We start from the raw sequence: 27,099 nt of genomic DNA, 5'->3' as shown, positions 1-27,099 counted from the left end.
GGCTATATTTATGCAGGTACATACTGAGAAGATTCATAAAAAGCAACTGCACCAAAATGAAGTTTTGTGAAAATAAGAAATATTTAAGGGGAGGTGGCAAATGATGGCTTTGCTCAGGGCGACATATTACCAAAGTCTGCCCCTGTTCTAACACACGGGTAGAAAGTCCAGAGCAATATTGAAGGCACTGATGTGAGAAAGTACTGTGCCTTAGTGTGAAAGATCCCTCTCTGAAGTCTCTCCTGGGCTTTACACATTTCATAGCTGCTTAAGGAGACTGGTGGGTGTGATTTGCATGCTCCTGTGTTTCAGGATGCTTGAGTAAGGCTTGTGGCATCCTATTGTTCCCAGAAGCTGACACTTGGAAAAGTGAAGTAAAGCAACAAGCTTTTACAGGCAAGAGTCTCCTCCCTCACCTTCTTCAGCCTCTCTCAGGCCCTTTTGAGAATGCCCAGGTGGATTTTACCTCTTGTATTCAAAAGGTGTTCGGGATTAGAAACACCTCTGAATCCATATAACTAATTTTTTTTTTTTTTAGTCTTTGGGTGAGAGAGGTGGAGACAGAGCCTTGTATAAGTTGATTGCATATGGGATGTGCAAATGATTTTCACTTTTGCATTGGTAAAGGACCTAACTAGGCCCATCCAAACACTGAGTTTTTTAACTGATTGGTAATCCAACAAGCCTTATCCCTTCTGCTGTAGTGACCCCCTGCATTCATGGAAATGACCTTGGCATTATCAGCACCACACTCTAACCAACTGAATCGAGTTTTTGTATTTCCTTGGGAGGCATGTATTTTGGAGCTTTATTTTAAGGAGGTGATGAAATCATTTCTCTTCTTTGGAACCAAAGGGCCATTTTTCGCAGATCAGAAGTAGTGTTCTTTTAGCAAGAAGTGTTTCCTGGGCTTCGACTCTCACCAGCCTCAACAACAATGATCAGAGCTAATTAGTGCCTAGCTAGAGAAGTAAAGGGATGGGTTGTCCCATGGAGGATGAGGATACTTGGTGGAGACAGTGCCTTCTGCAATGCTGGTTGTATAAGTTGGTTGTTGTTAGAAATGAAATAATGGCCCCCAAGACCTAATGCCTTGAGAGTCTTAAAAAGAAAATTATCTTGGACAATATTGGTAAATTAGGAAGGCTTTATTAGTTCATTTGCGCGGATGGGTGCGTGCTGTGGCATGGGATGCCTACCAGCAGCACACTGATCGAGAATTATACACGGGTTTTTAAAGTCTGTAGTTACTCTCTCTCTCTGCTCCCTCACAGAGAAGATGTAGAAAACCCCAATTGGTCAAAGACAAGCTGTATATGACATAGGAACATTTTCAAGCTAAGATTCTGGCATAATTTATAGCATAGGATTTGCAGCGAGTCAAGGGACCTGTCTGATGTATACATTTGGCAGTCGTACAATACTGGAGACCTTGATCCTCAAAGCATGCCCCTTAGATAAGGGTGCTTCCCTTGAGTTAGCCAGCTTCCCAGCTTCCCAGCTTCCTACAGCAGTTCAGCTGGTCAGGTCAGGTCAGGTTGGCTTAGTTCACTCACAGTTCACTCTTTACAAGTATTTAGCCTGGGAGACTTACTTTCTGGTGTTACTTTCAGTGTTGGGGTGTCCCTATTAGCATACCCTAGTTTTAGCTTTTGAGGTATATTCTGTCTTTGGTCCCTTAAGAGCAATCTTACAAACTTACATTTTTCAAAGCATTATTCTCTATTGCTCAAAAGTGTCTCTGCTCTGGGCTATTTTGAGACGTGCAGGGTAACCCGTCCCCAAGGTAACTGTCTGTCTCTTATCTTCAAGTTCATAAATCCAGTTCTCTTGTCCTTTCTAAAGCAGTTTTCAGAGTTTCCCTATTATCACAGTATTAAGAATTCTTAGCTGTCTTCTGTTCAGACAAACTCTCTCTACTCAGCTTTCAGGGTGCCTTTTTAGGTCCCCGCATAAATAGTACTATCTGAGGACAGACAGTCTCTTATGGATTTTGATTGCCTTTAAAATCATTATCTATAAAGCACCTTTAAATTCCATTGTATACAATAAGCAGCTCTGTACATTTTTTAGTCACTAGGGGTATCTCTTGGACATGTTTAACTCCTTGCCTTTCCTGGAAACAAAGCTGCAATGTGCCGATCAGAAGGTCGGCGGTTCAAATCCCCACGAAGAGGTGAGCTCCCATTGCTCGGTCCCAGCTCCTGCCAACCTAGCAGTTTGAAAGCACAACAAAAAAAGTGCAAGTAGATAAATAGGTACCGCTCCGGTGGGAAGATAAACAGCATTTCCGTGCGCTGCTCTGGTTTCGCCAGAAGTGGCTTAGTCATGCTGGCCACATGACGCAGAAAAACTGTCTGCAGACAAACATCGGCTCCCTCAGCCAGTAAAGCGAGGGACCCCACAATCCCAGAATCGTTCACAACTGGACTTAACTGTCAGGGGTTCTTTACCTTTTAGCTTCAAAAGAAGTCTGCTTCCTTTGCCAAGTCTGACTGTTCAGCGGTCAGAGTGAAACTTTTACCTTTCCGTAAAAATGATAGCTGCAATTTCCTTGTGTTTTTGTAGCTTGAGTGAATACTGAAAGTTCTGAACATGTTAGAACTGAAAGGCATTTTGTTACTTGATTAGGATATACATACATTGGCATTAAAACCTCCCTCCTCTTTCAGAAGTTCTAATCCCCTTTTACTTTTTCAAAATAAAACTGAGTGATCTCAGCACCTCCTTGATGACTCAAACGAATCGGCTGGTTTGCCTCAGTCAATGTGCTTAGGAACCAACCCGGGAATGCTGCCGATTCAAAGCTGCCGGTCTCTGTGCTGCTGCCACTTTTACAAAAGAAAGTGAAGTTCTTGTGTTCCTTGCCATCGTTGTAGAGATCCATAATGCCTTTACCCTATTTTAGATAAAAAAGCATACAAAAGGTTTAGTAGAAAGAAAGCTTGTGCTACATCACAAATGAACGCCATCAGTTGCCTGGTAGAAAGCGAGACTTGGGGCTAAATCCCAGTGATTGTAACCAAAGCATATACAAATTCAAAGTTTACTGGAAGCCTCAAGTTTAAATCTGGATTGTGTCATGAATACACCAAGCATTCAGCCATGAGATAAGCCTTTCATTCAAAGGATGGGAGGACCTGTGGCCCTCTAGAGGTTGTTGGACTACAATTCCTATCATCTCTGACCATTGGCTGTCCTGGATGGGGCCGATGGGAGTTAAAGTCCAACAAGATCTGACCCACCACTGGTTCTTCAGCTTCAATTCCTGTCTGCCTTTCATAAGTTTGAATCTTTGTTTATATACCAAAACAGGAAGGTTTCACTACTGAATTTGAAAAAAACAAAACAGGAAATAGAACCAGAAGCTGAATAATTAAGGAGAAATTCATAACTAATGGAGAAGAGTGCAGAACCTACAATCAGGAAGTGTTTGCTTTCACTAAAAGGACAGTAGCAGCCCTAAAAAAACTCAGTAGATCTTTGCCTCTCCCAGTAGATAGGCTAAGAAGACAAAGGAGAGGGAAGAAGCATAGAAGGATAACAGAGAGAAAATTGGAATGCAGTGATTTAGCAAAGATGTCCTTTGGATTCCCGGACTACGAAAAAAAGAATGAGCAAACAGCAGAGAATATCTAAAGTCTTTGTCATGGTGGATGCAACAGAACTAGCAGAAGAAATTTGAAACAATAAAATGTGATTTTGAACCAGAAGTGAAACCCACCTCCAGGGTCAGCTGAGGTTGACCACCAGGTTCACCACAGGAGAGGGTTTGTGCTCCATCTTGGGTGCCCCAAAAGACGGCAAATGTGTTTTCATCTTTTGGGGTTATCCCTCTGTTGGGGGTCATAGCCACCAAGTAATCTGGAACCAAAAAACAGGCAAAGATCAGTGTGATAAGAGTGGGGTGTGACCATGGAAAGTTAAGGAGCACCATTTCTGACCCTACTTGAAGACACTGCTGCTGTATCAGACACTTCCTGAAACCTGGTTACCCAGTCCCAGAATTTGCACAAGTGTTCAATCGGTAACAGTGTAGGTCGCAGCTGTGAGATGTGAAGGGATCATAACCATTGTTACCGGGTGAGTTGCCACCTTTGGGGGCTGCTACCAGCATGTTGTTCTTCAGGAACAGGAACTTCTGGTTGATATCCCAAATCCTGTAGAGCCATGGGCTCCCTAACCGAAGGGAAGGATCTGTGATGAAAAGAAGTAACACAAATTTATCAACACAGAAGAAAAAATGGAATATTCTAAAGAAGGAACAAGCAACTTTTCAGACATATCTTTTTTCTTCTGTGTTGGAGCTGCAATTCTTTTCAACCCCTTTTGTGTGAAGTGGTGATAGCCATGGTTGGCACAACACATTTTCCATAGTGGCAACATTGTGGAGTTTCTGATGTGAGTCTAGGACTTCCTCTATCCTTAAGATATTGTGCAGGCAAGTCATTAAATGTGTTCCTAGTGTATCTTTTTTCATTTGGTATTAAGAATACAGGTTTATATATTGCCAAAGAGACAGCCTAGTTGTCTGGCTGTTTTCAGCTTTAATCCATTGGATCCAACCTGGCTGAAACCCAAGGGCACTAGTTTGACTGGTTTCTCCAGGTGAAATCCATCGACTCCCTCTACTGATGTGTGTATCAGTTTCCTTTTGACTAAAGGCCCCTGCTTTTTAAAGGAGTTTTGATTCTGACCATGTTCTTGCCCTCCTGTACAATGGGAGAAAGAGATAAGCAGAATAACCAAGGGCACAGAGCATGCATGCATGTACGAATGAATGAACGAACGAATGAATGAATGAGGTTAGCTAATGAAGCAGGACATTTATTTGGTTATCTGCAAGTATATTTGCACACAATATCGTCCATGAAATATGTACTTTAAAAAAACAGTCCTGATTGTTTACCACCCCCATCCCACGCCCCAAAATTACCCAATAATTCAGGATAATAATTCATGCATCTGGTGAAATGGGCTATAGTTCACGAAAGCTTATATTGTTAGGAAAATAGTCCAACAGGTATCACTCGTTCTTTGCTGAAACAGACTAACACGGCTAGATTTTTTAGGAACAAGTCCTTGCTTTTATGTTAAACCACCAACATGGAAAATATCCCCATGGGGAATGTCATTTCACTCAGCAGGTGTACATGCTTACGGTGACGTAGCATGGTTTGCTGGTTTCCGGGGCGGGTGGGAGCCAGGTGGATGCACGCACACTAGGGCGTGGGATGCGGAAAATGAAGGGAGCCTGCCACAGAAAGCCAGCCCTCGCTGTTGATGTCGCACTGCAATGCCTGCCTGCCATGCAGGGTGGAAGCCAGCTAGCAAATTGTGGCCCTTGGTAGGTGAATCCCCCTGATGTCCTTGGAGAGGAGTGCCAGGCTTTGCTCGGGTTGCCCCTTGTCTGCTTCCCTTCATCCGTGCCCACTCACCATTGGGAGAGCATACTGAGCAAGGAGTAAGTGAGCACTAGGCGTTGGTCGGGCGGCCATCCAGAGAGGAGGTTGGCCATTTAGGGAGGGGCCTGGAATGTAGCGGCAATGCCAGGTCAGACTCTGGGGCCCAGATAGCCCTGCAGCAGGCGGGGAAGGATGAGGAGCTGAGGACAGGGCACACCAGGACAGGGCTGGACAGGAATCCCCGCAGAAGCCAACACCTGCATAAGGGTGCTTGGTTTGCGCCCCCTCAAAATTGTGCCCCCAGGGGTCACGGCCTCCCTGTCCCCTCAGGATGTTATGCACCTGTGAGCCTATATGGATAATGGAAATTCTAATTTAATTTAAGGCTCATTGCAGGTTTTCAGAACTTGTCTTGGGCAGGAAATATAAAAGCAAAGCATTGTTTTTCACCTGGCTTAGGAAAGTGATGGAATAAATCTCTCATTTTCTGGTCCGCAGTCATCTTGTGGGGCTTCTCCCTTAAAGTCTCTGTGTCTACTTTCTCCATTGCTTCCCAAGGATTGGTTGAGATTCAGGCTACAAGCTCACTCTTCTGCAGTTGTAGCTACTAAAAGAGAGGGATGTAAAATGTTAAAGGAGAGGCTGCAAAAATCCAAAGTTCCATTGATTGCCCTTCTGCACAATATCCCAGGATCAACACAGATACATATATATATAACTTTATTTGTAAGCCACCTTTGCATAGTTCATACCATGCTCAAGGCGGCTAACAACATTGAAAAACTACATAATCACAAAATAACAACCAAACTGAACAAGTTCCACATAAATCATAATAAGATCTAAAATAAAATATCAGTATCAATCAGAAATTCAGTGTCAATAATAGCAACAACCCATTGCCTAAACAATATCCCAGGACAAGTCTCAGCTTTTGTAGTTGGAGTCCGTCCTGGCCCCACCTCCCAGGCCAGGTGGAAAAGGCCTGCAAGGCACAAAGCAAGTCTTCCACGACTCACAGCCAATATAAATTAGCCAGGGTGAGGCGTTATGCCACTGGTATGAACTGATGCAATATAGCAGATCACTAAATCAGATCTTCCACCTTCTTGAAATTTAAAACAGATACACAGGCTTCCAGTTTCTATCAGGATAGAGGCTCTAGAGGTGAATTTTTAATCCTTTCCCTTGTGCTGAATCAAACTTAACTTTCATTCTCCAAACATTTGTATTACCCTCTTTAAGGGGAGAGGGAATGAAGGACAGATCTGCTAGGCTGGCCTGGTCTAGGGAGGCGGTATATTTCTTTAAAAACATATATCCTGCACAAAAGAACATTACAAAAGAAACAAACGTCTCTGCCTTTGTATTACAAGAAATTCTCAAAATAGCTTACAATAAATTCATTTTAAAAAATAGCGATGCCACTTACAGCCAAAGTAAAACGAGAATAAAGTAAACAGCAGTTCAGAATGCTTAGAAAGGGGAAACAAAAAGGACACCTGAATTAGTATTGTTAATTACAATTAATTGACATTAAAATCAAGGAAATGTGTCTCCCTCAGCTTCACTGCCCCCCACCCACCAAATGACTATAATGATAGATGGGGGAAATGGGTCTGAGGAAAGGCAAAACAGAGATTTCCTGCCTCTGAGATAATTTGGCATTTGAAGCAGACAATTTAGCATAGTCTTCCCTAATCTGAGGCCTTCCTCATGTTGTGGACCACAGCTCCCATCAGTCTCAACCAGGATACCCAATGATCATGGATGATGGAAGCTGTAATACAACAATATCTGGAAGGCAAATAGCTGGGAAAGGCTATGATCTCAACTAGCTGCCTTCCAGATATTGCTGGATATCTGGATAGAAGGTTCAGAGAAATAATTGAGGAGATGCTACCTGTCCTGGTGTGAGGAAGTCCTGTGCCTTGCTATGAATTGTCTTCTCAGATTTACACAGCATCTTATAGCTTAGTCAGACCAGTGGGTGTGGTTTATATGCTCTATGGCACCTTATATGGCACAAACACATATCCAAGTCTTGCAGCAGCAGCCAGCTGTTCCGGGAAGCTACAAATGCTGTGATAGTTCAAAAGCTGAGGGCTCCTCCCAACATCCTTTTTATTCTGCATTGGTGATCATTTATGCTCATGATGGTACTGAGGTGGTCACATGCAACCCCAGTTTCAATACTCTTTGTGACTAGGGATAGAGGAGAAATTTGATTCAGTGCTCATATAAAGCTGAATCTTATCAAATTTGCACATTCCAAACAATATGCCATCTGAAACAAAGCTATCCTACGTTTGTGCTTCTCCAGATTTCGCAATGCAGTTCTCAATCCAATCAAACCATGTTTATGAAATTGCATATATTACAGGAAAGTGTCAGAATAATGGACACATTAGTAAAATGGCCGTGGGGAGCCTTTCTTCACCTACTGCATACTGTTGGGAGTTTTATGTTTGAATGGTATTTTTGGTTGGTTTTACTGGCTTTAAGACTGAGCATGTAAGGAAAAAGGATGCATACCTAAGGTATTAATGGGTTAAGGGGTTTATGGGGTGTTATGGGGAGGGGCAGTACCAGTGGTTGTAGATCCATGGTGCTCCTTTTGGGGTAGTTTGTCCACCTTTGGTCCCCACTCCATTCAGCTGTCACCTGTAACTCCTAGAATCTGTCAGCATGCAACAGCAACCACACCCTGGGAACAGTTTCGACTAGCCAGTTAAACCAGGCGAGGGTAACTGATAGACCTCAAACCCACAGTGAGTGCATGTGAAGACAGACTCTGGCAGATGAGACCAATAGTGGGTCTATGTGCTGCATGTGCTGTAAGAGAAATAAGGGGCAGTTGGCACTCGTCAGTCTGGGAAGGTAGCCCATCTAGGAGAAGGAAAACACTGATCCTAAACGTACACACCCTTGCAAAATATTTTTGGGAGAGGAAAAGCCTAAGGAGGTTTGATGGTGCCTTGTACGCCTCCTTCTGGCCACTCCTGCAGCCAAGCTGGTTCCAAATGTACTACTCTGTTTCCCTTTGGGTCACATCTGTGAGGCCAAGAGAGGGGTCTTGTCATCTGGGCAGCCCAGGACATCCATACACATCCTGGGGAGGTCACTTCTGTGCTGCTAACACTGACTTTAGCCCCAGAGACAAACTCCATTGTTTCTCAAAACAGATGAATGCCACAATTGGGTTTAGGGCACCCTTAGGTTACCCAACACCAGTTTAGGTTTGGCGGCTCCCTTAGGGGGGCCCTTAGACTTGGCATACACACCAGGCAGAACACCAAATCATCTGTGCCATGCGGCACGTGTCAAATTCACTTACCCAAGAAGGAATAACTCCTTCCAATCATTTGCTGACCACAGGATGAGCCTGTAAACATTCCCAAGAGTGGAGGGAGTTGATTCCTCCTGCCTTAGGAAACTACCCTGCCTGGACTATCTTTTGATTTGGTTAATTGTTGTCGTTTAGTTGTTTAGCCGTGTCTGACTCTTCGTGACCCCATGGACCAGAGCACGCCAGGCACTCCTGTCTTCCACTGCCTCCCGCAGTTTGGTCAAACTCATGCTGGTAGCTTCGAGAACACTGTCCAACCATCTCGTCCTCTGTCGTCCCCTTCTCTTTGTGCCCTCCATCTTTCCCAACATCAGGGTCTTTTCCAGGGAGTCTTCTCTTCTCATGAGGTGACCAAAATATTGGAGCCTTAGCTTCAGGATCTGTCCTTCCAGTGAGCACTCAGGGCTGATTTCCTTCAGAATGGATAGCTTTGATCTTCTTGCAGTCCATGGGACTCTCAAGAGTCTTCTCCAGCACCATAATTCAAAAGCATCAATTCTTTGGCAATCAGCCTTCTTTATGGTCCAGCTCTCACTTCCATACATCACTACTGGGAAAGCCATAGCTTTAACTATACGGACCTTTGTTGGCAAGGTGATGTCTCTGCTTTTTAAGATGCTGTCTAGGTTTGTCGCTTACATAAAGAATATGAAACAGATTTTCTCATTTGGATTGTTGAAAAAGCCGATTAGGAAGACTCAGCCGCTGCTTGGGATTCGTTGGTTGGTTGGTTGGTTGGGAGTCACAAATAAGCCTCATCCCCAGTGCTTTTTTAAAAATAAAAAATAAAAAATGGTGCTGGTACTCACCATGAACTTGTTACAGTAAATGACACACTTTTGACATTTGGGGGGGGGGGAGGTGCCTGTACTTTGTACCCAGGAGTATCCCCAGAAAAAACACTGCTCATCCCTTTTGCTACATCAGCCCCCAGCATTCATAGGACTGGAAATCAACCTACAAGTGCTGTGTGCCCCACATAACAGATGAACACAATTTGGACATTCCAAATCTCATGTTTACATAAGTGGATCTTGCACACTCATAACTGAAATTAGAGCTGACTGCACCCAATAACCTTTATGGAAATATCAGCTGAAGCCCTACTTGGTATGTAAATAATAACCAACAACTCCGTACACATTGTTAAAACTCATTTGATTCCAACACAACCTTTCCTGTATTTCCACAGCACATGAATAATATTAGCTGACGTATCTCTGATCATTGCTAAATTGAGACTCATATAATTTGCTTACTAATTTTAAGAAACAGAAATTAGTACTAGTGCTGATTAGTACAAGTTTGAAACAGGATACAAATTTCTTTTTAAAATACTGTATCTCTTCCATACAAAATATAGCTGGACAGAAGATTCCCCCATAACCTCACCATGTTAGATGAGCAGTTTGCACTAATGTCTTGGTGGGGGGTATCACTTCAAAACTATAGTCTTCAGCTTTCTTCCACACTTAATCTCAAACCATAATTGATACATATATGTCCTCCTTTTGCCTTAACTTTAAGAAGAGCCCAGCTGAATCAGACCAGCTCTCCTATAAAGTGGCCAACCATATTCACTAGGGAATCCTAGAAGCAGGACAATGACCCTCCCCCAATTTTGATTCCAAATAAATGGCACTCAGTGACATAATACCTTTAATATAGAGGTCCCATTTAGATTTTTAAGATCTATTGTGCCTTTAATTAAAAGCTTTCTGTGTTTTCAGGTTTTACCTGTTTTATGTGTTTGTCCCTGATGGGGGATAAGTTAGCTGGCTTTTCAAAGGAACAGAATGGCCTTTAATTAGTGGTTTCCATTATTTTTGCTTTCTTTTTCATTTTGTGGGGAAATTGTGTCATTTGCTGTAAAAGTGAGAAAAGAATAACAGACGCCAATAATTAGAGCCCCCTTGGAGGGAACAGAAACTTCCTCACGACAATTCACGGCTAATCCAACAGCCATTGGTACAATCGCCCTTTAAAAAAAATAGATTGATCAAGCTTTCCTTTTCAATTTAGCATTCATATTTTCTTACATTCGTGTGTTTTATTTTTTAAAATGCAGTAACTTCACTTTCTACAGTAAGACCAAAGGAAACCCAAGAGACATGCACTTTTGAATATGTAGTGTTTCTGGCAAGGCTTACCATTTGAACTGGGTGTGGATTGGATCTAGAAAAGTATGGGCTGCATAAATATGTCCATAACTAATTAGTGCCACCAAGAGAGGACAAGGGATGGATTTTCCCATGGGTGATGAGGTGCTTGGCTGCTGGATTTATTTAGCTTGCGCAATAGACCTATGTACAGATAGTACAAAAATGAGCACACACAAAACTGTTTTCACCTATGGGATATCTTTGCTGGACTGCAGCAAGTGAAGGAAAATTAACTGTGTGTGAACAGCCACACTTAACTCATTCCTAAGTGGTGCTAACACAGTACACCATACTTTTAAAAGGTGTGGTGCTTGACTAAGGGCCTCCACTGCCATATATTTCATGTTTTAAGACGGGGGGGGGGGGGTGACCTGTGGCCCTCCAGAAGTTGTAATGCTCTAACTCCCCTCAGGCCCAGACAGTATGGCGAGTGCTTCAGGCAGATTTAATGCGGCGTGACAGGTTCCCTCACACAGCACGCAGGGGTCAAGGGGGTGCCTCCCCTCCTCCTTCCCAAAGCCTAGTAAGTTCTGTGATTTTGGAAGTAAGCACGAGGGCTTTGACAGGATCCTATTGTCCTCCTAGGTAAAGGGACCCCTGACAGTTAAGTCCAGTTGCAGACAACTCTGGGGTTGCGGCGCTCATCTCACCAAGGGAGCCAGCGTTTGTTCGCAGACAGCTTCTAGGTCATGTGGCCAGCATGACTAAGCCACTTCTAGCGAACCAGAGCAGTGCACAGAAACGCCGTTTACCTTCCTGACGGAGCGGTAGCTATTTATCTACTTACATTTTGTGCTTTCAAACTGCTAGGTTGGCAGGAGCTGGGAGCTCACCCCGTCGCAGGGATTCAAACCGCCAACCTTCTGATCGGCAAGTCCTAGGCTCTGTGGTTTAAGCCACAGCGCCACCCACGTCCTTTGTTGTCCTCCTACCTTCATCCTAAAGCCTCATTTGAACTTGCCCAACTTTGGGAAGGAGGTAGGATGGATCTAGGTCTCACGCCTCTTCCCCAAAGCCTGGTGCCTCCCTTACCCAGCTTTGGGCTGGAAGAGGGTTAAATTCTGAAGGTCTGTCCCTGCACCAGGATGATAGGAGTTGTGTTCAACATCTAGAGGGCCACAGGTTCCCCACCCCTATTCTTAAAAGATAGTTGCATTAACCTGCTTCAGCAGGATGGAAAAAGGCTCCCCACGGCCAATGAGAGACTGTTCCAAATATTCATTCTCTCTCTCACACACACACCCCAAGCAGGCAACTGGCCAAAGGTCCATACTGCATAGGGAAGGAGGGAACTGCAAAAGAGGAGTGTGGGCAGAAATTCAGTTTTCTACATTTTGCATTTTAAAAAAATTCCTCATGAAGATTTACCAGTATTTTACTGCAAATTTATCCCACTAAACACATTTTCTATGCAGTTATGACTAGTGTACACATGTTTGTGATCAATTTTCCCCAATATATTATATGCAATTCCACAAACATTATTTGATTGGATGAAAAACTGCATTGTGAAATCTGGAGAACCACAAACGTAGGATAGCTTTATTTCAGTTTGCTATCGTTTGGAATGTGCAAATTTGATAAGATTCAGCTTTATATGAGCACTGAATCAAATTTCTCCTCTATCGCTAGTCTCAAAGAGTATTGAAACTGGGGTTGCATGTGACCACCTCAGTACCATCATGAGCATAAATGATCACCAATGCAGAATAAAAAGGATGTTGGGAGGAGCCCTCAGCTTTTGAACTATCACAGCATTTGTAGCTTCCCGGAACAGCTGGCTGCTGCTGCAAGACTTGGATTAGTGTTTGTGCCATATAAAGTGCCATAGAGCATATAAACCACACCCACTGGTCTGACTAAGCTATAAGATGCTGTGTAAATCTCAGAAGACAATTCATAGCAAGGCACAGGACTTCCTCACACCAGGACAGGTAGCATCTCCTCAATTATTTCTCTGAACCTTCTATCCAGATATCCAGCAATATCTGGAAGGCAGCTACTTGAGATCATAGCCTTTCCCAACTAGTTTCCTTCCTGATATTGTTGCATTACAGCTTCCATCATCCATGATCATTGGGTATCCTGGGTGAGACTGATGGGAGCTGTGGTCCACAACATGAGGAGGACCTCTGATTAGGAAAGACTATGCTAAATTGTCTGCTTCAAATGCCAAATTATCTCAGAGGCAAGAAATCTCTGTTTTGCCTTTCCTCAGACCCATTTCCCCCATCTATCATTATAGTCATTTGGTGGGTGAGGGGCAGTGAAGCTGAGGGAGACATCTTTCCTTGATTTTAATGTCAATTAATTGTAATTAACAATACTAATACAGATGTCCTTTTTGTTTCTCCTTTCTAAACATTCTGAACTGCTGTTTACTTTATTCTCATTTTACTTTGGCTGTAAGTGGCATTGCTATTTTTTTTAAATGAATTTATTGTAAGCTATTTTGAGAATTTTTTGTAATCTGTAGTTCTTTTGTGCAGGAAGAAATACACCACCTCCCCAGCCCAGCCAGCCCAGCAGGTCTGTACCAAGGAAAACAAATCGATGCCCTTCATTCCTTCTCCCCTTAAAGAGGGTAATACAAATGTTTGGAGACGGAGGGTTAAGCTTGATTCAGCCCAAGGGAAAGGATGAAAAATTCGCCTCTATCCTGATAGAAACTGGAAGCCTATGTATCTGTTTTAAATTTCAAGATTGAGGGCGGGTGGGGCCAGGACGGACTCCAACTACAAAAGCTGTGGCTGCTGAATGACCTTTTCCTGGGGTATTGTTTAGGCAGTGGGTTGTTGCTATTTTTGATACTGATTTTTTGATTGATACTGGTATTTTATTTTAGATCTTATTATGATTTATGTGGAACTTGTTCAGTTTATGTTGTGATTATGTAGTTTTTCAGTGTTGTTAGCCGCCTTGAGCATGGTAGGAACTATGTAAAGGTGGCTTACAAATAAAGTTATATATATATATATATGTATCTATGTTGATCCTGGGATATTGTGCAGAAGGGCAATCAATGGAACTTTGGATTTTTGCAGCCTCTCCTCTAACATTTTACATCACTCTCTTTTAGTAGCTACAACTGCAGAAGAGTGAGCTTGTAGCCTGAATCTCAACCAATCCTTGGGAAGCAATGGAGAAAGTAGACACAGAGACTTTAAGGGAGAAGCCCCACAAGATGACTGTGGACCAGAAAATGAGAGATTTATTCCATCACTTTCCTAAGCCAGGTGGAAAACAATGCTTTGCTTTTATATTTCCTGCCCAAGCCAAGTTCTGAAAACCTGCAGTGATCCTTAAATTAAATTAGAATTTCCATTATCCATATAGGCTCACAGGGGCATAACATCCTGAGGGGACAGGGAGGCCAAGTCCCCTGGGGGCATAATTTTGAGGGGGTGCAAACCAGGCACCCCCATGCAGGTGCTGGCTTCTGTGAGGATTCCTGTCCAGGCACGTCCTGGTGTGCCCTGCCCTCCGCTCCTCATCCTTCCCTGCCTGCTGCAGGGCTATCTGGGCCCCAGAGTCTGACCTGGCATTGCCACTACATCCCAGACCCTCTCTCTGAATGGCAGCCCAACCAACGCAGTGCTCACTCACTCCTCGCCTAGTATGCTCTCCCAATGGTGAGTGGGCACGGATGAAGGGAAGCAGACAAGGGGCAACCCGAGCAAAGCCTGGCACTCCTCTCCAAGGGCATCAGGGGGATTCACCTGCCAAGGGCCACAATTTGTTAGCTGGCTTCCACCCAACGTGGGCAGGCAGGCATTGCAGTGCAGCATCAACAGTGAAGGCTGGCCTTGTGTGGCAGGCTCCCTTCATCATCTGCATCCTATCCCCATGTGCACATTCATCCACCTGGCTCCCACCTGCCCCGGAGACCAGCAAACCATGCTACGTCACCGTAAGCATGTACACCAGCTGAGTGAAATGACATTCCCCACGGGGATATTTTCCATGTTGGTGGTTTAACATAAAAGCAAGGAGGACTTGTTCCTAAAAAATTTAGCCGTGTTAGTCTGTTTCAGCAAAGAACGAGTGGTACCTGTTGGACTATTTTCCTAACAATATAAGCTTTCGTGAACTATAGCCCATTTCACCAGATGCATGAAGTATTATCCTGAATTATTGGGTCATTTTGGGGGGGTGGGATGGGAGTGGAAAACCATTAGGACTGTTTTTTTAAAGTACATATTTCATGGATGATATTTTCTGCAAATATACTTGCAGATAACCAAATAGATATACGGCTTCATTAGCTAACCTGATTCAGTCATTCAGTCATTCAGTCATTCGTATGTGCATACATCCATGCTCTGTGCCGTAGGTTATTTTGCTTATGCCTTTCTCCCATTGTACAGGAGGGCAAGAACATGGTCAGAATCAAAACTCCTTTAAAGAGCAGGGGTCTTTAGTCAAAAGGAAACTGATACACAGATCAGTAGAGGGAGTCGATGGATTTCACCTGGAGAAACCAGTCAAACTAGTGTCCTTGGGTTTCAGCCAGGTTGGATCCCATTGAATAAAAGCTGAAAACAGCCAGTCAATAGTGCTTGCAGCTAGGCTGTCTCTTTGGCAATATATAAACCTGTATTCTTAGTACCAGATGAAAAAAGATACACTAGGAACACATTTAATGACTTGCATGCGCAATATCTTAAGGATAGAGGAAGTCCTAGACTCACATCAGAAACTCCACAATGTTGCCACCATGGAAAATGTGTTGTGCCAACCATGGCTATCACCACTTCATGCAAAAGGGGGAGAAAAGAATTGCAGCTCCAACACAGAAGAAAAAAGATATGTCTGAAAAGTTGCTTGTTCCTTATTTAGAATATTCCATTTTTTCCTCTGTATTGATAAATTTGTGTTACTTCTTTTTATCACAGATCATTCCAAGTTTCCACCCATAAGACTAGATAGGCCATGGCTCTACAGGATTTGGGATATTAACCAGAAGTTCCTGTTCCTGAAGAACAACATGCTGGTAGCAGCCCCCAAAGATGGCAACTCACCCGGTAACAATGGTTATGATCCCTTCACATCTCACAGCTGCGACCTACACTGTTACCGATTGAACACTTGTGCAAATTCTGGGACTGGGTAACCAGGTTTCAGGAAGTGTTTGATACAGCAGCACTGTCTTCAAGTAGGGTCAGAAATGGTGCTCCTTAACTTTCCATGGTCACACCCCACTCTTATCAGACTGATCTTTGCCTGTTTTTTGCCTCCAGATTACTTGGTGGCTATGACCCCCAACAGAGAGATGGATGGAAACAAATTCCCCATCTTTTTGGGCACCCAAGATGGAGCACAAACCCTCTCCTGTGGTGAATCTGGTGGTCAACCTCAGCTGACCTTAGAGGTGGGTTTCACTTCTGGTTCAAAGCCACATTCGATTGTTTCAAATTTCTTCTGCTTTTTCTGTTGCATCCTCCATGACAAAGACTTTAGATATTCTCTGCTGTTTGCTCATTCTTTTTTTCCTTAATCACTGCATTCCATTCTTCTCTCTGTTATCCTTCTGTGCTTCTTCCCTCTCCTTTGTCTTCCTAGCCTGTCTACTGGGAGAGGCAAAGATCTACTGAGGTTTTTATGGGTTGCTTATGTCCTTTTAGTGAAAGCAAACATTTCCTGGTTGTAGGTTCTGCACTCTTCTTCATTAGTTATGAATTTCTCCTTAATTATCCAGATTCTGGTTCTATTCCCTGTTTTGTTTTTTAAATTCAGGAGTGAAACAATTCCTGTTTTGGTATATAAGCAAAGATTCAAACTTATGAAAGGCAGACAGGAATTGAAGCTGAAGAACCAGTGGTGGGTCAGATCTTTTGGACTTTAACTCCCATCAGCCCCATCCAGGACAGCCAAAGGTCAGAGATGATAGGAATTGTAGTCCAACAACCTCTAGAGGGCCACAGGTCCTCCCATCCTTTGAATGAAAGGCTTATCTCATGGCTGAATGCTTGGTGTAGTAGTAGTAGTAGTAGTAGTAGTAGTAGTAGTAGTAGTAATTTATCACTTATACCCCTCCCATCTGGCTGGGCTTCCCCAGCTACTCTGGGCGGCTTACAACAGGAGATTAAAAATTCATGGTGTATTCATGGCATAATCCAGATTTTAACTTGGGGCTTCCAGTAAACTTTGAATTTGTATATGCTTTGGTTACAATCATTGGGATTTAGCCCCAAGTCTCACTTTCTACCAGGCAACTGGTGGCATTCATTTGTGATGTAGCGCAAGCTTTCTTTCCACTAAACCTTTTGTATGCTTTTTTATCTAAAATAGGGTAAAGCCATTATGGATCTCTACAACGGTGGCAAGGAACACAAGAACTTCACTTTCTTTTGTAAAAGTGGCAGCAGAATAGAGACTGGCAGCTTTGAATCTGCAGCATTCCCCGGTTGGTTCCTAAGCACGTTGACTGAGCCAAACCAGCCTATTCGTTTGAGTCATCAAGGAGGTGCTGAGATCACTCAGTTTTATTTTGATAAAGTAAAAGGTGATTAGAACTTCTGAAAGAGGAGGGAGGTTTTAATGCCAATGTATGTATATCCTAATCAAGTAGCAAAATGCCTTTCAGTTCTAAAATGTTCAGAACTTCCAGTATTCACTCAAGCTACAAAAACACAAGGAAATTGCATCTATCAAGAGTAGGGATGGCTGGATAGGTCAATTTTGGTTGCTCTCAGTTTCTCATTTTTCCAGTCTTGTTCAGTTCTCCTCATTTCCATATTAGTTTGCATTTTGTTTTAAAAAGAGTCCTTGTGTTTAATCTTGTATTTTATTCAGATGTTTTATCCTATGCTTGTTTCTTTGTCCTTATCTGCTCCAACATTTATCAGTTAAAAAAATCCTAACTGCTATTTTATTTATCTGTTTGTTTGTTTTTTTATCCTGGTCTGTGACCGTAATAAAGTTCATTCCTTTTTGTTTTAAAAAGAGTCCTCAGGAATATTCATCAGCATTCTGGTGCCAATTTCTCATTAATGTTCACATTTCTGCATGCAATTGTACCTAGAGTCCTAGAGTCCTGTCCAGTCAAGTTGCATGGGATCACTTCCAATCTGTCACCTCTGAAGATGTGGACAGGCTGCTTGGATGAGTGAAACCAACCACCTGTCTCCTGGATCCTTGCCCATCCTGGCTCATAAAAGCGAGCCAGGAAGGGCTGGGCGATGGGCTTCGTGGGGTGGTGAATGCTTCCCTCTGTGAGGGAGCCTTCCCAGACCCTCTGAAAGAGGCGGTCATTAAACCGCTTCTTAAAAAATCATCTTTAGATGCAGCCAATATGGCCAACAACCCCCCTGTCTCAAATCTTCCATTCTTGGGCAAAATGATTGAGCGGATGGTTGCTGAACAATTCCAGGCACGCCTGGAGGATGTAGACCATTTGGATCCCTTCCAATCAGGGTTCAGGCCTCATCATGGACTGAAAGTGCCTTGATCTTGCTGGTCGATGATCTCCGGTGGGCTAGGTACAAAGGTGAAAGCTGTTTCCTAGTTCTGCTGGATCTCTCAGTGGCCTTTGATACCATCGACCATGGCATCGTTCTGAACCATCTAGAACCGTGGTTCCCAACATGGGGCACAGGCCCCACAGGGGGGAATTTGATTTTTAAGGGGAGCAATTCAAGAATGAGTTATTAACAATGACTTTTTGCATTTCTTATGGTTCTAGAAGCTTCATATACAGTTATCTAAACATAAAAACACTGGGTGCATTCAGGGGGAAGTAGCGCTTCAAGAGCTCTCAGTCAACAGTTGTGGAACTTCCCCCTGAATGTGACCACTCCATAGCTGCTAAGTTGGAGCGGTAGCCATTTTTCGGAGCAGTGTTTTGGACCTCTACCTGCTCTGAGCACTGGTGATCGGTGGGAATTCAGATACCTCAGGAAATTCGCGATTTATCAATGAGGGAAAGTAGGTGTGATGGGATGATTAGCTGCTTGTGCGTAAAATCGTGGTCCCTCAGAGTTTGTGCAACTCCACAAACCTCTGTGTGTGACAGAGCTCCTCAAACATGTCTGCCCTAGTCACTTGTAGATTCCGACAGTGGTTGTCTGCGGAAGCGTTTCCAGCATAGAAGCTCCTTAACGGAAACGCGTCTTCTGGACTCACGACGTGGCAGCTTCCGGCGAAGAATGGGTCTCCCTATGGGAGCTTCTGACACCTCCCCGCTGTTCTCGCTGGACGTGTCCCTGATCCCTCCCTCTTCCCTGCTAGTTCCTGCTTTAGCTGCTGCGTCTCTCTCCGCATTCATGAGACCTTCCTCCAGAGACCCCTCTCTCCCCCTGCTGGTCCCTGCTTTCGCTGCTGACTCCCTCCCAGCCTCTGTGAGCCCTTCCACCTCCCGTTCCTCCGATGGCAGTTCCCTGACATCCACCTCCCCTCCAGGGCCCCCTTCCCCCCCGCCCATTCTCTCTCCTCTGGGCGGTGAGGAGATAAAACCCCGAAAAGAATCCTCTTCATCTTCAGACGTCTCGAACATTTCCCTCCATCGGTCTTCGTTCCGGCTCGCTGAATCCTCCTCCTCCTCGGAATCAGGGAACCCCTCCAACTCTTCTTCTTCGTCGGTGGTGGCAAAGTATTCCCTCCGGAACCTCGCCACTGGCTGAGGTTTACGTGGGAACCTCTGATGAAAAGTTTCTATTAAAACCTCGTCATCTACATCCTCTGCCATGACCCAGGTGTTTTCCGACTCTGGTTCCCCTTCCCACATTACCAAATACTCTACTTGATCTCCCTTCCACCTGGAATCGAGAATCTCCGCTACATGGTAGCTGTGTTCCTTCTCCTCCATTGCTGGTCCCCTAGTGACCCTCCCTTCTCTGTCCCCTTTATACGGTGACAGCAACGACCTGTGGAAAACTGGGTGCAGCTTCATGTGGTTCGGTAACCGGAGTCTGAAAGCCACTGGGTTGACCTGCTGCGTGACTTCAAATGGACCCAGTCTTTTGGGTCTTAACTTCTTACAACCCCCTTTGAATGGTAACCCTTGGGTTGACAGCCACACCTGGTCCCCCACCCTAATGGTTTCACCTTCTCTTCTGTTTTTGTCTGCCTGCCTCTTATATTCCTCCTTGGCCCTGTTTAAGTTAAGTTGGAGCTGGCGATGGATCGCTTCCATTTCTTCTACGAACTGTTCTGCAGCTGGAACGCTCCAGTTCTCCCCTTCCCCCCCTGGGAAGGCTCGGGGATGGCACCCGTAATTAGCCAAAAAGGGGCTCATCCCCGTGGACACGTTCTCTGCATTGTTGTAGGCAAATTCTGCCAACGCCAGCTTCTCCACCCAATCATTCTCTCTGTCATTCACATAACACCTCAAATATTGCTGGAGGACGCCATTAGCTCTTTCCGCCTGCCCGTTGGTTTCAGGATGCCGGGCAGTTGAGAAATTAACCTCTACATGCAGTAAGCTCATGAGCTTCCTCCAGAACCTGGAAGTAAATTGTTTCCCTCGGTCTGAAACCACCCTCAAGGGGGCGCCATGCAACCTAAACACATTTTCTACAAACAATTTAGCGGTTTCTTCTGCCGTGACCGCATGTGAGCAGGCTATAAAGTGGGCCATTTTGGTTAACAGGTCTACCACAACCATGATGGCTGTTTTCCCTCTGGACCTTGGCAGATCAGTCATGAAATCTATTGCCACTGTTTCCCATGGTCTTTCAGGTGTGGGTAGTGGTTCTAATAACCCTGCCGGTGCCCGCCTCTCCCCCTTGGCTCGTTGGCATTGGTCACACCCTCTCACATACTCCCGCACATCTTCCCTGACCTTGGGCCACCAAAATTCCCTGGTAACCAGCCACATGGTTTTGTGTTGCCCAAAATGCCCTGCTGTGGGGCTATCGTGCAGTTGCTTGAGTACCTTCTCCCTCAATTCACCTTCAGGTATATATAACGCTCCCTTGTAATACAACGCCCCGTTTCTCTCCTCAAAACCCCCGGGTTTGTCTCCCTCCCTCCTGAGACCCCTGAGTTTGTCCTGGGCGTATTCATCATGCACCGTTCCCTCTACCAGTTCCCTTTGCCCCACCAATGCCGCCCCACACACCCAGCGGTCCTCTGGAATGACATGGGTTTCTTCGGGTGCTCCCTCCCCCTCCAAATATTCAGGTTTGCGTGAGAGAGCGTCCGCCCTAACGTTCTCTGGGCCTGGCACGTAACAAATCTCAAAGTTAAATTTGGAGAACTCCTGTGCCCATCTCAACTGCCGTTGGTTGAGCACTCGCACAGTTCTCCAATACTCTAGGTTCTTATGGTCCGTGCACACTTGCACCTTATGTTGTGCACCAATTAGCAGGTGCCTCCATCTCCGGAAAGCCTCATGAATAGCAAGAAGTTCCCGGTCGTACACCGTGTAGTTCCTCTCGGATTTGTTCAGCTTTCGCGAAAAGAAGGCACACGGTCGCCACTCTGACTCCTCCTTCCCTGGCTGCAGAAGAAGCAGCACCGCCCCTATGGCTCTGTCAGATGCGTCTGTTTCGACCCTCAGCTTTTTTTGTAAATCCACATGCAGAAGTTGTCCTTCAGAGGCGAAGGCCCTTTTCAGTTCCTCAAACGCTCGCTCCGCCTCCGCAGTCCAAACAAATTTCTTCTTACTGCTGAGACAGTCCGTAATGGGCGCCGTCAGGTGTGCAAAGTTTCGGATGAACTTACGATAAAAGTTTCCAAACCCTAGGAACCTCTGCACATCCTTCTTGGTTTTGGGTGTTTTCCATTCCAGCACTGCCTGGACCTTGCCGGGATCCATGGCCAATCCCTTGTCTGACAGGCGGTACCCCAGGAATTCCACCTCCTTGGTATGAAACTGACACTTCTCCAGTTTCACCCACAGCCTGTTGGCTTGCAGCCTGCTCAACACTTCTCTGACGTCTCTCACATGCTGCTCCTCATTCTCCGAATACACCAACACGTCATCTAGGAAGGCCACGCAATTCTTGTAAAGCAAAGGCCCCAGTACGTGGTTCATAAACGATTGGAAGCACGCTGAGCCTGCTTGTAATCCAAATGGCATAACGAGATATTCAAATGCCCCCAAAGGGGTGAACATGGTGGTTTTCCATTCATCCCCTTTCCTTATACGTATCAGGTTGTACGCCCCCCTTAGATCCAGCTTTGTAAAAATCTTTCCCTTCCGCACCCTGGTCAAAATGTCATCAATCCTGGGCATAGGGAAAGCCACTGGTTCTGTCACTGCATTTAACCCCCTGAAGTCACACACAAGTCTCGGCTTGTCCGTGTTCTTTTTATCCACAAAAAACACTGGGCTACCCCCCGCTGCTTTGGACTCTCTGATGAAGCCTCTTTTCAGGTTCTTGTCAATGAACTCTCGCAGCTCCTGCATTTCTCTGTCTGACATGGCATACAACTTGCCTACAGGAAGCTGTGCTCCAGGGAGTAAATTGATCTGACAGTCAAAGGGCCTATGCGGGGGTAGTTGGTCAGCTTCCTTCTCGCTGAACACGTCGCTGAGATCTGCGTATTGTGGTGGTACCTTCACCTTCTCCATTACTTCTGTCCCTGCTAGGGTGGCTTGGGCCCCTGCTGAACCCTTTTCCCCTTTGCAGTGTTCTAAGCAATGTGCTGAACCAAAAGAAACCACTCTCTGATGCCAGCCCACCAGCGGATCATATAGCGCTAGCCAGCTCATTCCCAAAATAATGGGAGCGCCTCCCAAGGTGGCCACATTAAACGCTATCAGTTCTGTGTGCCTTGCCACCCTCATTATCATTGGGACGGTCTGCAAGCTGACTCCTCCTCCCAACAACTCCCTGCCATCGATCGTGGTCACCTGCAGGGGGTTGCTTAAAGGGATCGTCTGTATCTGGTGTTCAGCAGCAAACTCTTTGCTCATAAAATTGCAGGAGCTGCCTGAGTCCAACAGCGCCTTTATCTTTAGGGGGTGTCCATTTTGCAGCTCTAGTGACACTTCAATCACTAGAGCAGGTTGAGGAGCTTCTGGCATGGGCACTTTCACTGCTCTTTGGCCTGGCTGCTGTGCCCCGACTGTGGCAACCAGGCGTTGGCTTTTACCTGCTCCGGTTCTCCCTGCTCTCTTCCCTCAACAGCTCCCACCATCCCTTGCCATTCCTTCCTCTGGGGGCAGACTCTGGCAAAGTGGCCTGGCTGTTGGCAGAGATAGCATTTCCGGGCGCCTTTTCCCTCCTTCTTAGCCCCCTCACTGGGCTTTGAAACTGCGCGCGCGCACGCTGTTCCGATTTCCATCGGCTCTGCCGGCGGGAAAGTTGTCTCTGGAATCTCAGGAATGCGGAACTCCTTCCAGCGTTCCCCTTTCCCTTCCCGCCTCTCCAAAGCTCTAGCCTCCTGGCGCGCGCCTATGGTCAGCGCAGATTTAGTCAGCTGATCCATGGAATCCGCCCTATGACCCCGGGACAGTTCGTCTTTCACGGCCGAAGCCAGGCCTTCTTCAAATAGCATTTGAATGGGTGCCGCCGATAAGTCCCACCCCAATCTGTGAACCAGCATAGTGAACTCAGTCCAGTACTCACGGACAGATCGGCTTCCCTGCTTGCAAGCCATTAGCTGTCTGCGCACCACTCCCTCCTCAATATCGCTAGAAAACATGAGATCCATTGCACGAAAGAACTTCATGGTGTCCTTTAGGACGTCGTTGTGCGTTGCCATCAGGGGCCTAACCCAGTCTCTCGCCCCCCTCTCAAGATGCCCAATCACGAAAGCCACTCGCGATTCCTCGTCAGGGAATTCATCAAACTGCACATTGAGGGCATATTGCATCTCTGTTCTAAAGGCATGATAGTCCTTGGGGTCCCCCCCCCAAATTTCTGCACCAATCCTGGTACCTTTCTGTTGAACTGGGTGGCTCTCCCCTTCTTGTCTGCATCCTGAGCCCTTCTCTCCTCAAGCCTAGCCGTCTGCAGCGCCAATTGGATTTCCAACGCTCGGTACCTATCTTCCAAGCTTGGACCCGCTCCAACTCCTGCCTCTCCGGCTCCGGCTGGGTCGCTCATGATGCCTTCTCCTGCACAGGCAGCTTACAAAGACTGTCGGAATGCTGTGATGGGATGATTAGCTGCTTGTGCGTAAAATCGTGGTCCCTCAGAGTTTGTGCAACTCCACAAACCTCTGTGTGTGACAGAGCTCCTCAAACATGTCTGCCCTAGTCACTTGTAGATTCCGACAGTGGTTGTCTGCGGAAGCGTTTCCAGCATAGAAGCTCCTTAACGGAAACGCGTCTTCTGGACTCACGACGTGGCAGCTTCCGGCGAAGAATGGGTCTCCCTATGGGAGCTTCTGACACCTCCCCGCTGTTCTCGCTGGACGTGTCCCTGATCCCTCCCTCTTCCCTGCTAGTTCCTGCTTTAGCTGCTGCGTCTCTCTCCGCATTCATGAGACCTTCCTCCAGAGACCCCTCTCTCCCCCTGCTGGTCCCTGCTTTCGCTGCTGACTCCCTCCCAGCCTCTGTGAGCCCTTCCACCTCCTGTTCCTCCGATGGCAGTTCCCTGACAGTAGGGCACTTTCTTGTGGGTCCCATGCTTTATATGTGAGGCAAATACAATAATAACTGGTATAGAACTCTAAATACAAATAGTAAGTATGAAATAAACTTCGATCACAATTCCATGATAGTTAATGCTACCATTTAACTTCACTAAAAACTGTGTTCCCAGGGCTTTTTGTTAGCAATTCAATGGCACCTTTGGTATTCTTTTGTCGTAAAGAGACATAGGCAGTGAAGCTAGGTCCAAAACTTCAGCTTGTGGGTTTTCTGACATTACGGTCGACGTCATTTGTTCAATATAAAAGGAGTGATGGCATGGCTTTGTGATGAGACAGAAACTAAACACAGTGGTACCTCGAGTTAAGAACTTAATTCGTTCTGGAGGTCTGTTCTTAACCTGAAACTGTTCTTAACCTGAAGCACCACTTTAGCTAATGGGGCCTCCCGCTGCCGCTGCGCGATTTCTGTTCTCATCCTGAAGCAAAGTTCTTAACCTGAGGTACTATTTCTGGGTTAGCGGAGTCTGTAACCTGAAGCGTATGTAACCTGAAGCATATGTAACCTGAAGCGTATGTAACCCAAGGTACCACTGTACCCAAATTCAAGCGACTTTGCAAGAAAACGGTTGTTACCGTTCCTATCTTCATATTTAGCTGAACGTGGCTTTAGAGTTGTAAATGATTTGCTACTGAAGAAAAGAAATCAATTGGATATCACTAAATGAGGAGACTTGAGACCGAAGCTGACTAAATTGGTGCCTAATATAAAATCTCTCTGCAGCAGGCATGAAGCACAAGTATCTCACTAATTATAGTCTACTTATCTTGAGACGAGCTCAGATTGTATTTTGAATTTGCTAGGTACCTTTATTTTATTGTATAGTAATTAAAATGATCAAAGTATTACAGAAAAAGCTTCCATTAAAAATAATTTATATTTATGCATCTCAGTTCTCTATTATGTTTTGAAACATTCTTTGCTATTTTTTCATATCACTTCATATTATTATTATTTTTGTAACAATTTCTTAGTGATTTCTTCCTCAGTCCTGCAACTGTCCTTTCGTTCTTTTATTTTTCTCTTTCATGGATGTCATGTTCTTTGGAAGCTTGTTTAGACCACGTTAATGGCCTTTTAGGCTTCCTCCACGTGAATAGGAGCTCACTTTTTGAATAATAAGAATGATATGTCACGGGGGGAGCATCAGGATTTTAGAGATGCTTAGGTGGGGCATGGTCAAAAAAAGGTTGGGAACCCCTGGTCTAGAGGAGCTGGAAACAGGGGGCACTGTCATACAGTGGTTCCGCTCCTTTATCCTGGACTGTGTTCAGAAAGTGGTGTTAAGGGATGAGTGTGGGTGCCTTGGGGTTCCGTCCTCTCCCCCATGCTTTTCAACATTAAAAAGCCACTGGGAGAGATCATCAGGGGGTTTGGGCTGGGTATTCATCAGTATGCAGATGATACTCAGCTCTACCTCTCTTTTAAATTGGAACCAGTGAAGGCGGTGAAGGTCCTTTATGAGTGCTTTGAGCCAGTTGGAGGATGGATGGTGGCTAGCAGATTGAGGTTGAATCCTGACAAGACAGAAGTACTGTTTTTTTGGGGAGACAGGGGTCAGGCAGGTATGGAGGACTCCCTGGTCCTGAATGGCATAACTGTGCCCCTGAAGGACCAGGTGTGCAGTCTGGGAGTCATTTTGGACTCACAGCTGTCCATGGAGGTGCAGGTCAATTCTGTGTCCAGGGCAGCTGTCTACCAGTTCTATCTGGTACGCAGGCTGAGACCCTACCTGCCTGCAGACTGTCTCGCCAGAGTGGTACATGCTCTGGTTATCTCCCGCTTCGACTACTGCAATGCGCTCTACATGGGGCTACCTTTGAAGGTGACCCGGAAGCTACAACTAATCCAGAATGCGGCAGCTAGACTGGTGACTGGGAGTGGCTGCCAAGACCATATAACACCAGTCCTGAAAGACCTACAATGGCTCCTGGTATGTTTCCGAGAACAATTCAAAGTGCTGGTGCTGAACTTTAAAGCCCTAAACAGCCTCAGCCCAGTATACCTGAAGGAGCGTCTCCACCCCATCATTCATCCTGGACACTGAGGTCCAGCTTCGGGGCCCTTCACTGCGAGAAGTGAAGTTACAGAGAACCAGGCAGAGGGCCTTCTCGGTAGTGGCGCCTGCCCTGTGAAACACCCTCCCATCAGATGTCAAGGAAATAAACAACTACCTGACTTTTAGAGGACTTCTGAAGGCAACCCTGTATCAGGAATTTTTTAATGTCTAATGTTTTACCATTTTTTAATGTGCTGTAAGCCACCTAGAGTGGCTGGAGAAACACGACCAGATGGATGGCATATAAATAATAAAAATATTGTTATTGTTATTGATAGTGATAGTGATATTGATATTAATTTACCTCAGTTCCCTTACAGCTGCTGTTTGTCTTTTTAATTGTTCTCCAGCCAAGGTTGCTTCAGTCTCTCCATCACTCACCCAAACACATTCCTTCTGACATTCTCAGCACACACGACCTTCTTCTTTCTCCTTCTTCTTTCTCACCCACTCCATTCCTCCTCCATTCTTGCCACAGGCACTGTGTTTCCCACGTTCTGTCATTCGTCTTTCATCTCCAGTCACTCAGTGTTGCTCACTCTGCCCTTGCTTGCTTTCTCTCTCTCTCTGCTTCCCAC

The 27,099-nt window shown here is 45.4% G+C and overlaps 3 protein-coding genes across 14 annotated transcripts in view; 1 reads left to right on the top strand and 2 right to left on the bottom strand.

The window, feature by feature from the left end:
* Nucleotides 1-18,210, top strand: part of LOC308574228 (interleukin-36 receptor antagonist protein-like) — a 49,559-nt gene extending 31,349 nt beyond the window's left edge. Inside the window, exons 1-5 of one of the 9 annotated variants that reach the window (XM_081171866.1) lie at nucleotides 12,766-12,850; nucleotides 13,999-14,152; nucleotides 15,812-15,940; nucleotides 16,157-16,287; nucleotides 17,208-18,210. In XM_081171866.1, the coding sequence (XP_081027992.1) occupies nucleotides 14,056-14,152; nucleotides 15,812-15,940; nucleotides 16,157-16,287; nucleotides 17,208-17,429 (579 nt within the window). In that variant the 5' untranslated portion in view covers nucleotides 12,766-12,850; nucleotides 13,999-14,055 and the 3' untranslated portion in view covers nucleotides 17,430-18,210. The other 8 variants (XM_081171867.1, XM_081171868.1, XM_081171872.1 and 5 more) reach the window with 8 other exon arrangements.
* LOC308574128 (rab11 family-interacting protein 1-like) overlaps nucleotides 1-27,099 on the bottom strand; it is a 190,536-nt gene that overhangs the window by 82,995 nt on the left and 80,442 nt on the right. The window lies entirely within an intron of this gene.
* LOC308574229 (interleukin-36 receptor antagonist protein-like) lies at nucleotides 1,134-26,849 on the bottom strand. 4 transcript variants are annotated; one of them, XM_081171874.1, is made up of 6 exons: nucleotides 7,309-7,353; nucleotides 6,838-6,880; nucleotides 5,856-6,012; nucleotides 4,081-4,197; nucleotides 3,725-3,864; nucleotides 1,134-2,899 (listed from the first exon to the last, which is right to left on the bottom strand). In XM_081171874.1, the coding sequence occupies exons 3-6, from the start codon at nucleotides 5,950-5,952 to the stop codon at nucleotides 2,678-2,680; spliced, it is 576 nt and encodes a 191-aa protein (XP_081028000.1). In that variant the 5' UTR covers nucleotides 5,953-6,012; nucleotides 6,838-6,880; nucleotides 7,309-7,353; the 3' UTR covers nucleotides 1,134-2,677. The 4 variants fall into 4 exon arrangements, with proteins under 4 accessions (XP_081028000.1, XP_081028003.1, XP_081028001.1 ...); XM_081171877.1 differs by lacking the exons at nucleotides 6,838-6,880; nucleotides 7,309-7,353 and adding an exon at nucleotides 26,826-26,849 and having other exon boundaries at nucleotides 5,856-6,009; XM_081171875.1 differs by lacking the exon at nucleotides 6,838-6,880 and having other exon boundaries at nucleotides 7,309-7,355.

The sequence above is a fragment of the Podarcis bocagei genome (assembly GCF_964188305.1).
Source record: "Podarcis bocagei genome assembly, chromosome: 15".
Lineage (NCBI taxonomy): Eukaryota > Metazoa > Chordata > Lepidosauria > Squamata > Lacertidae > Podarcis > Podarcis bocagei.
This window is presented reverse-complemented; position numbering and strand designations above follow the sequence as displayed.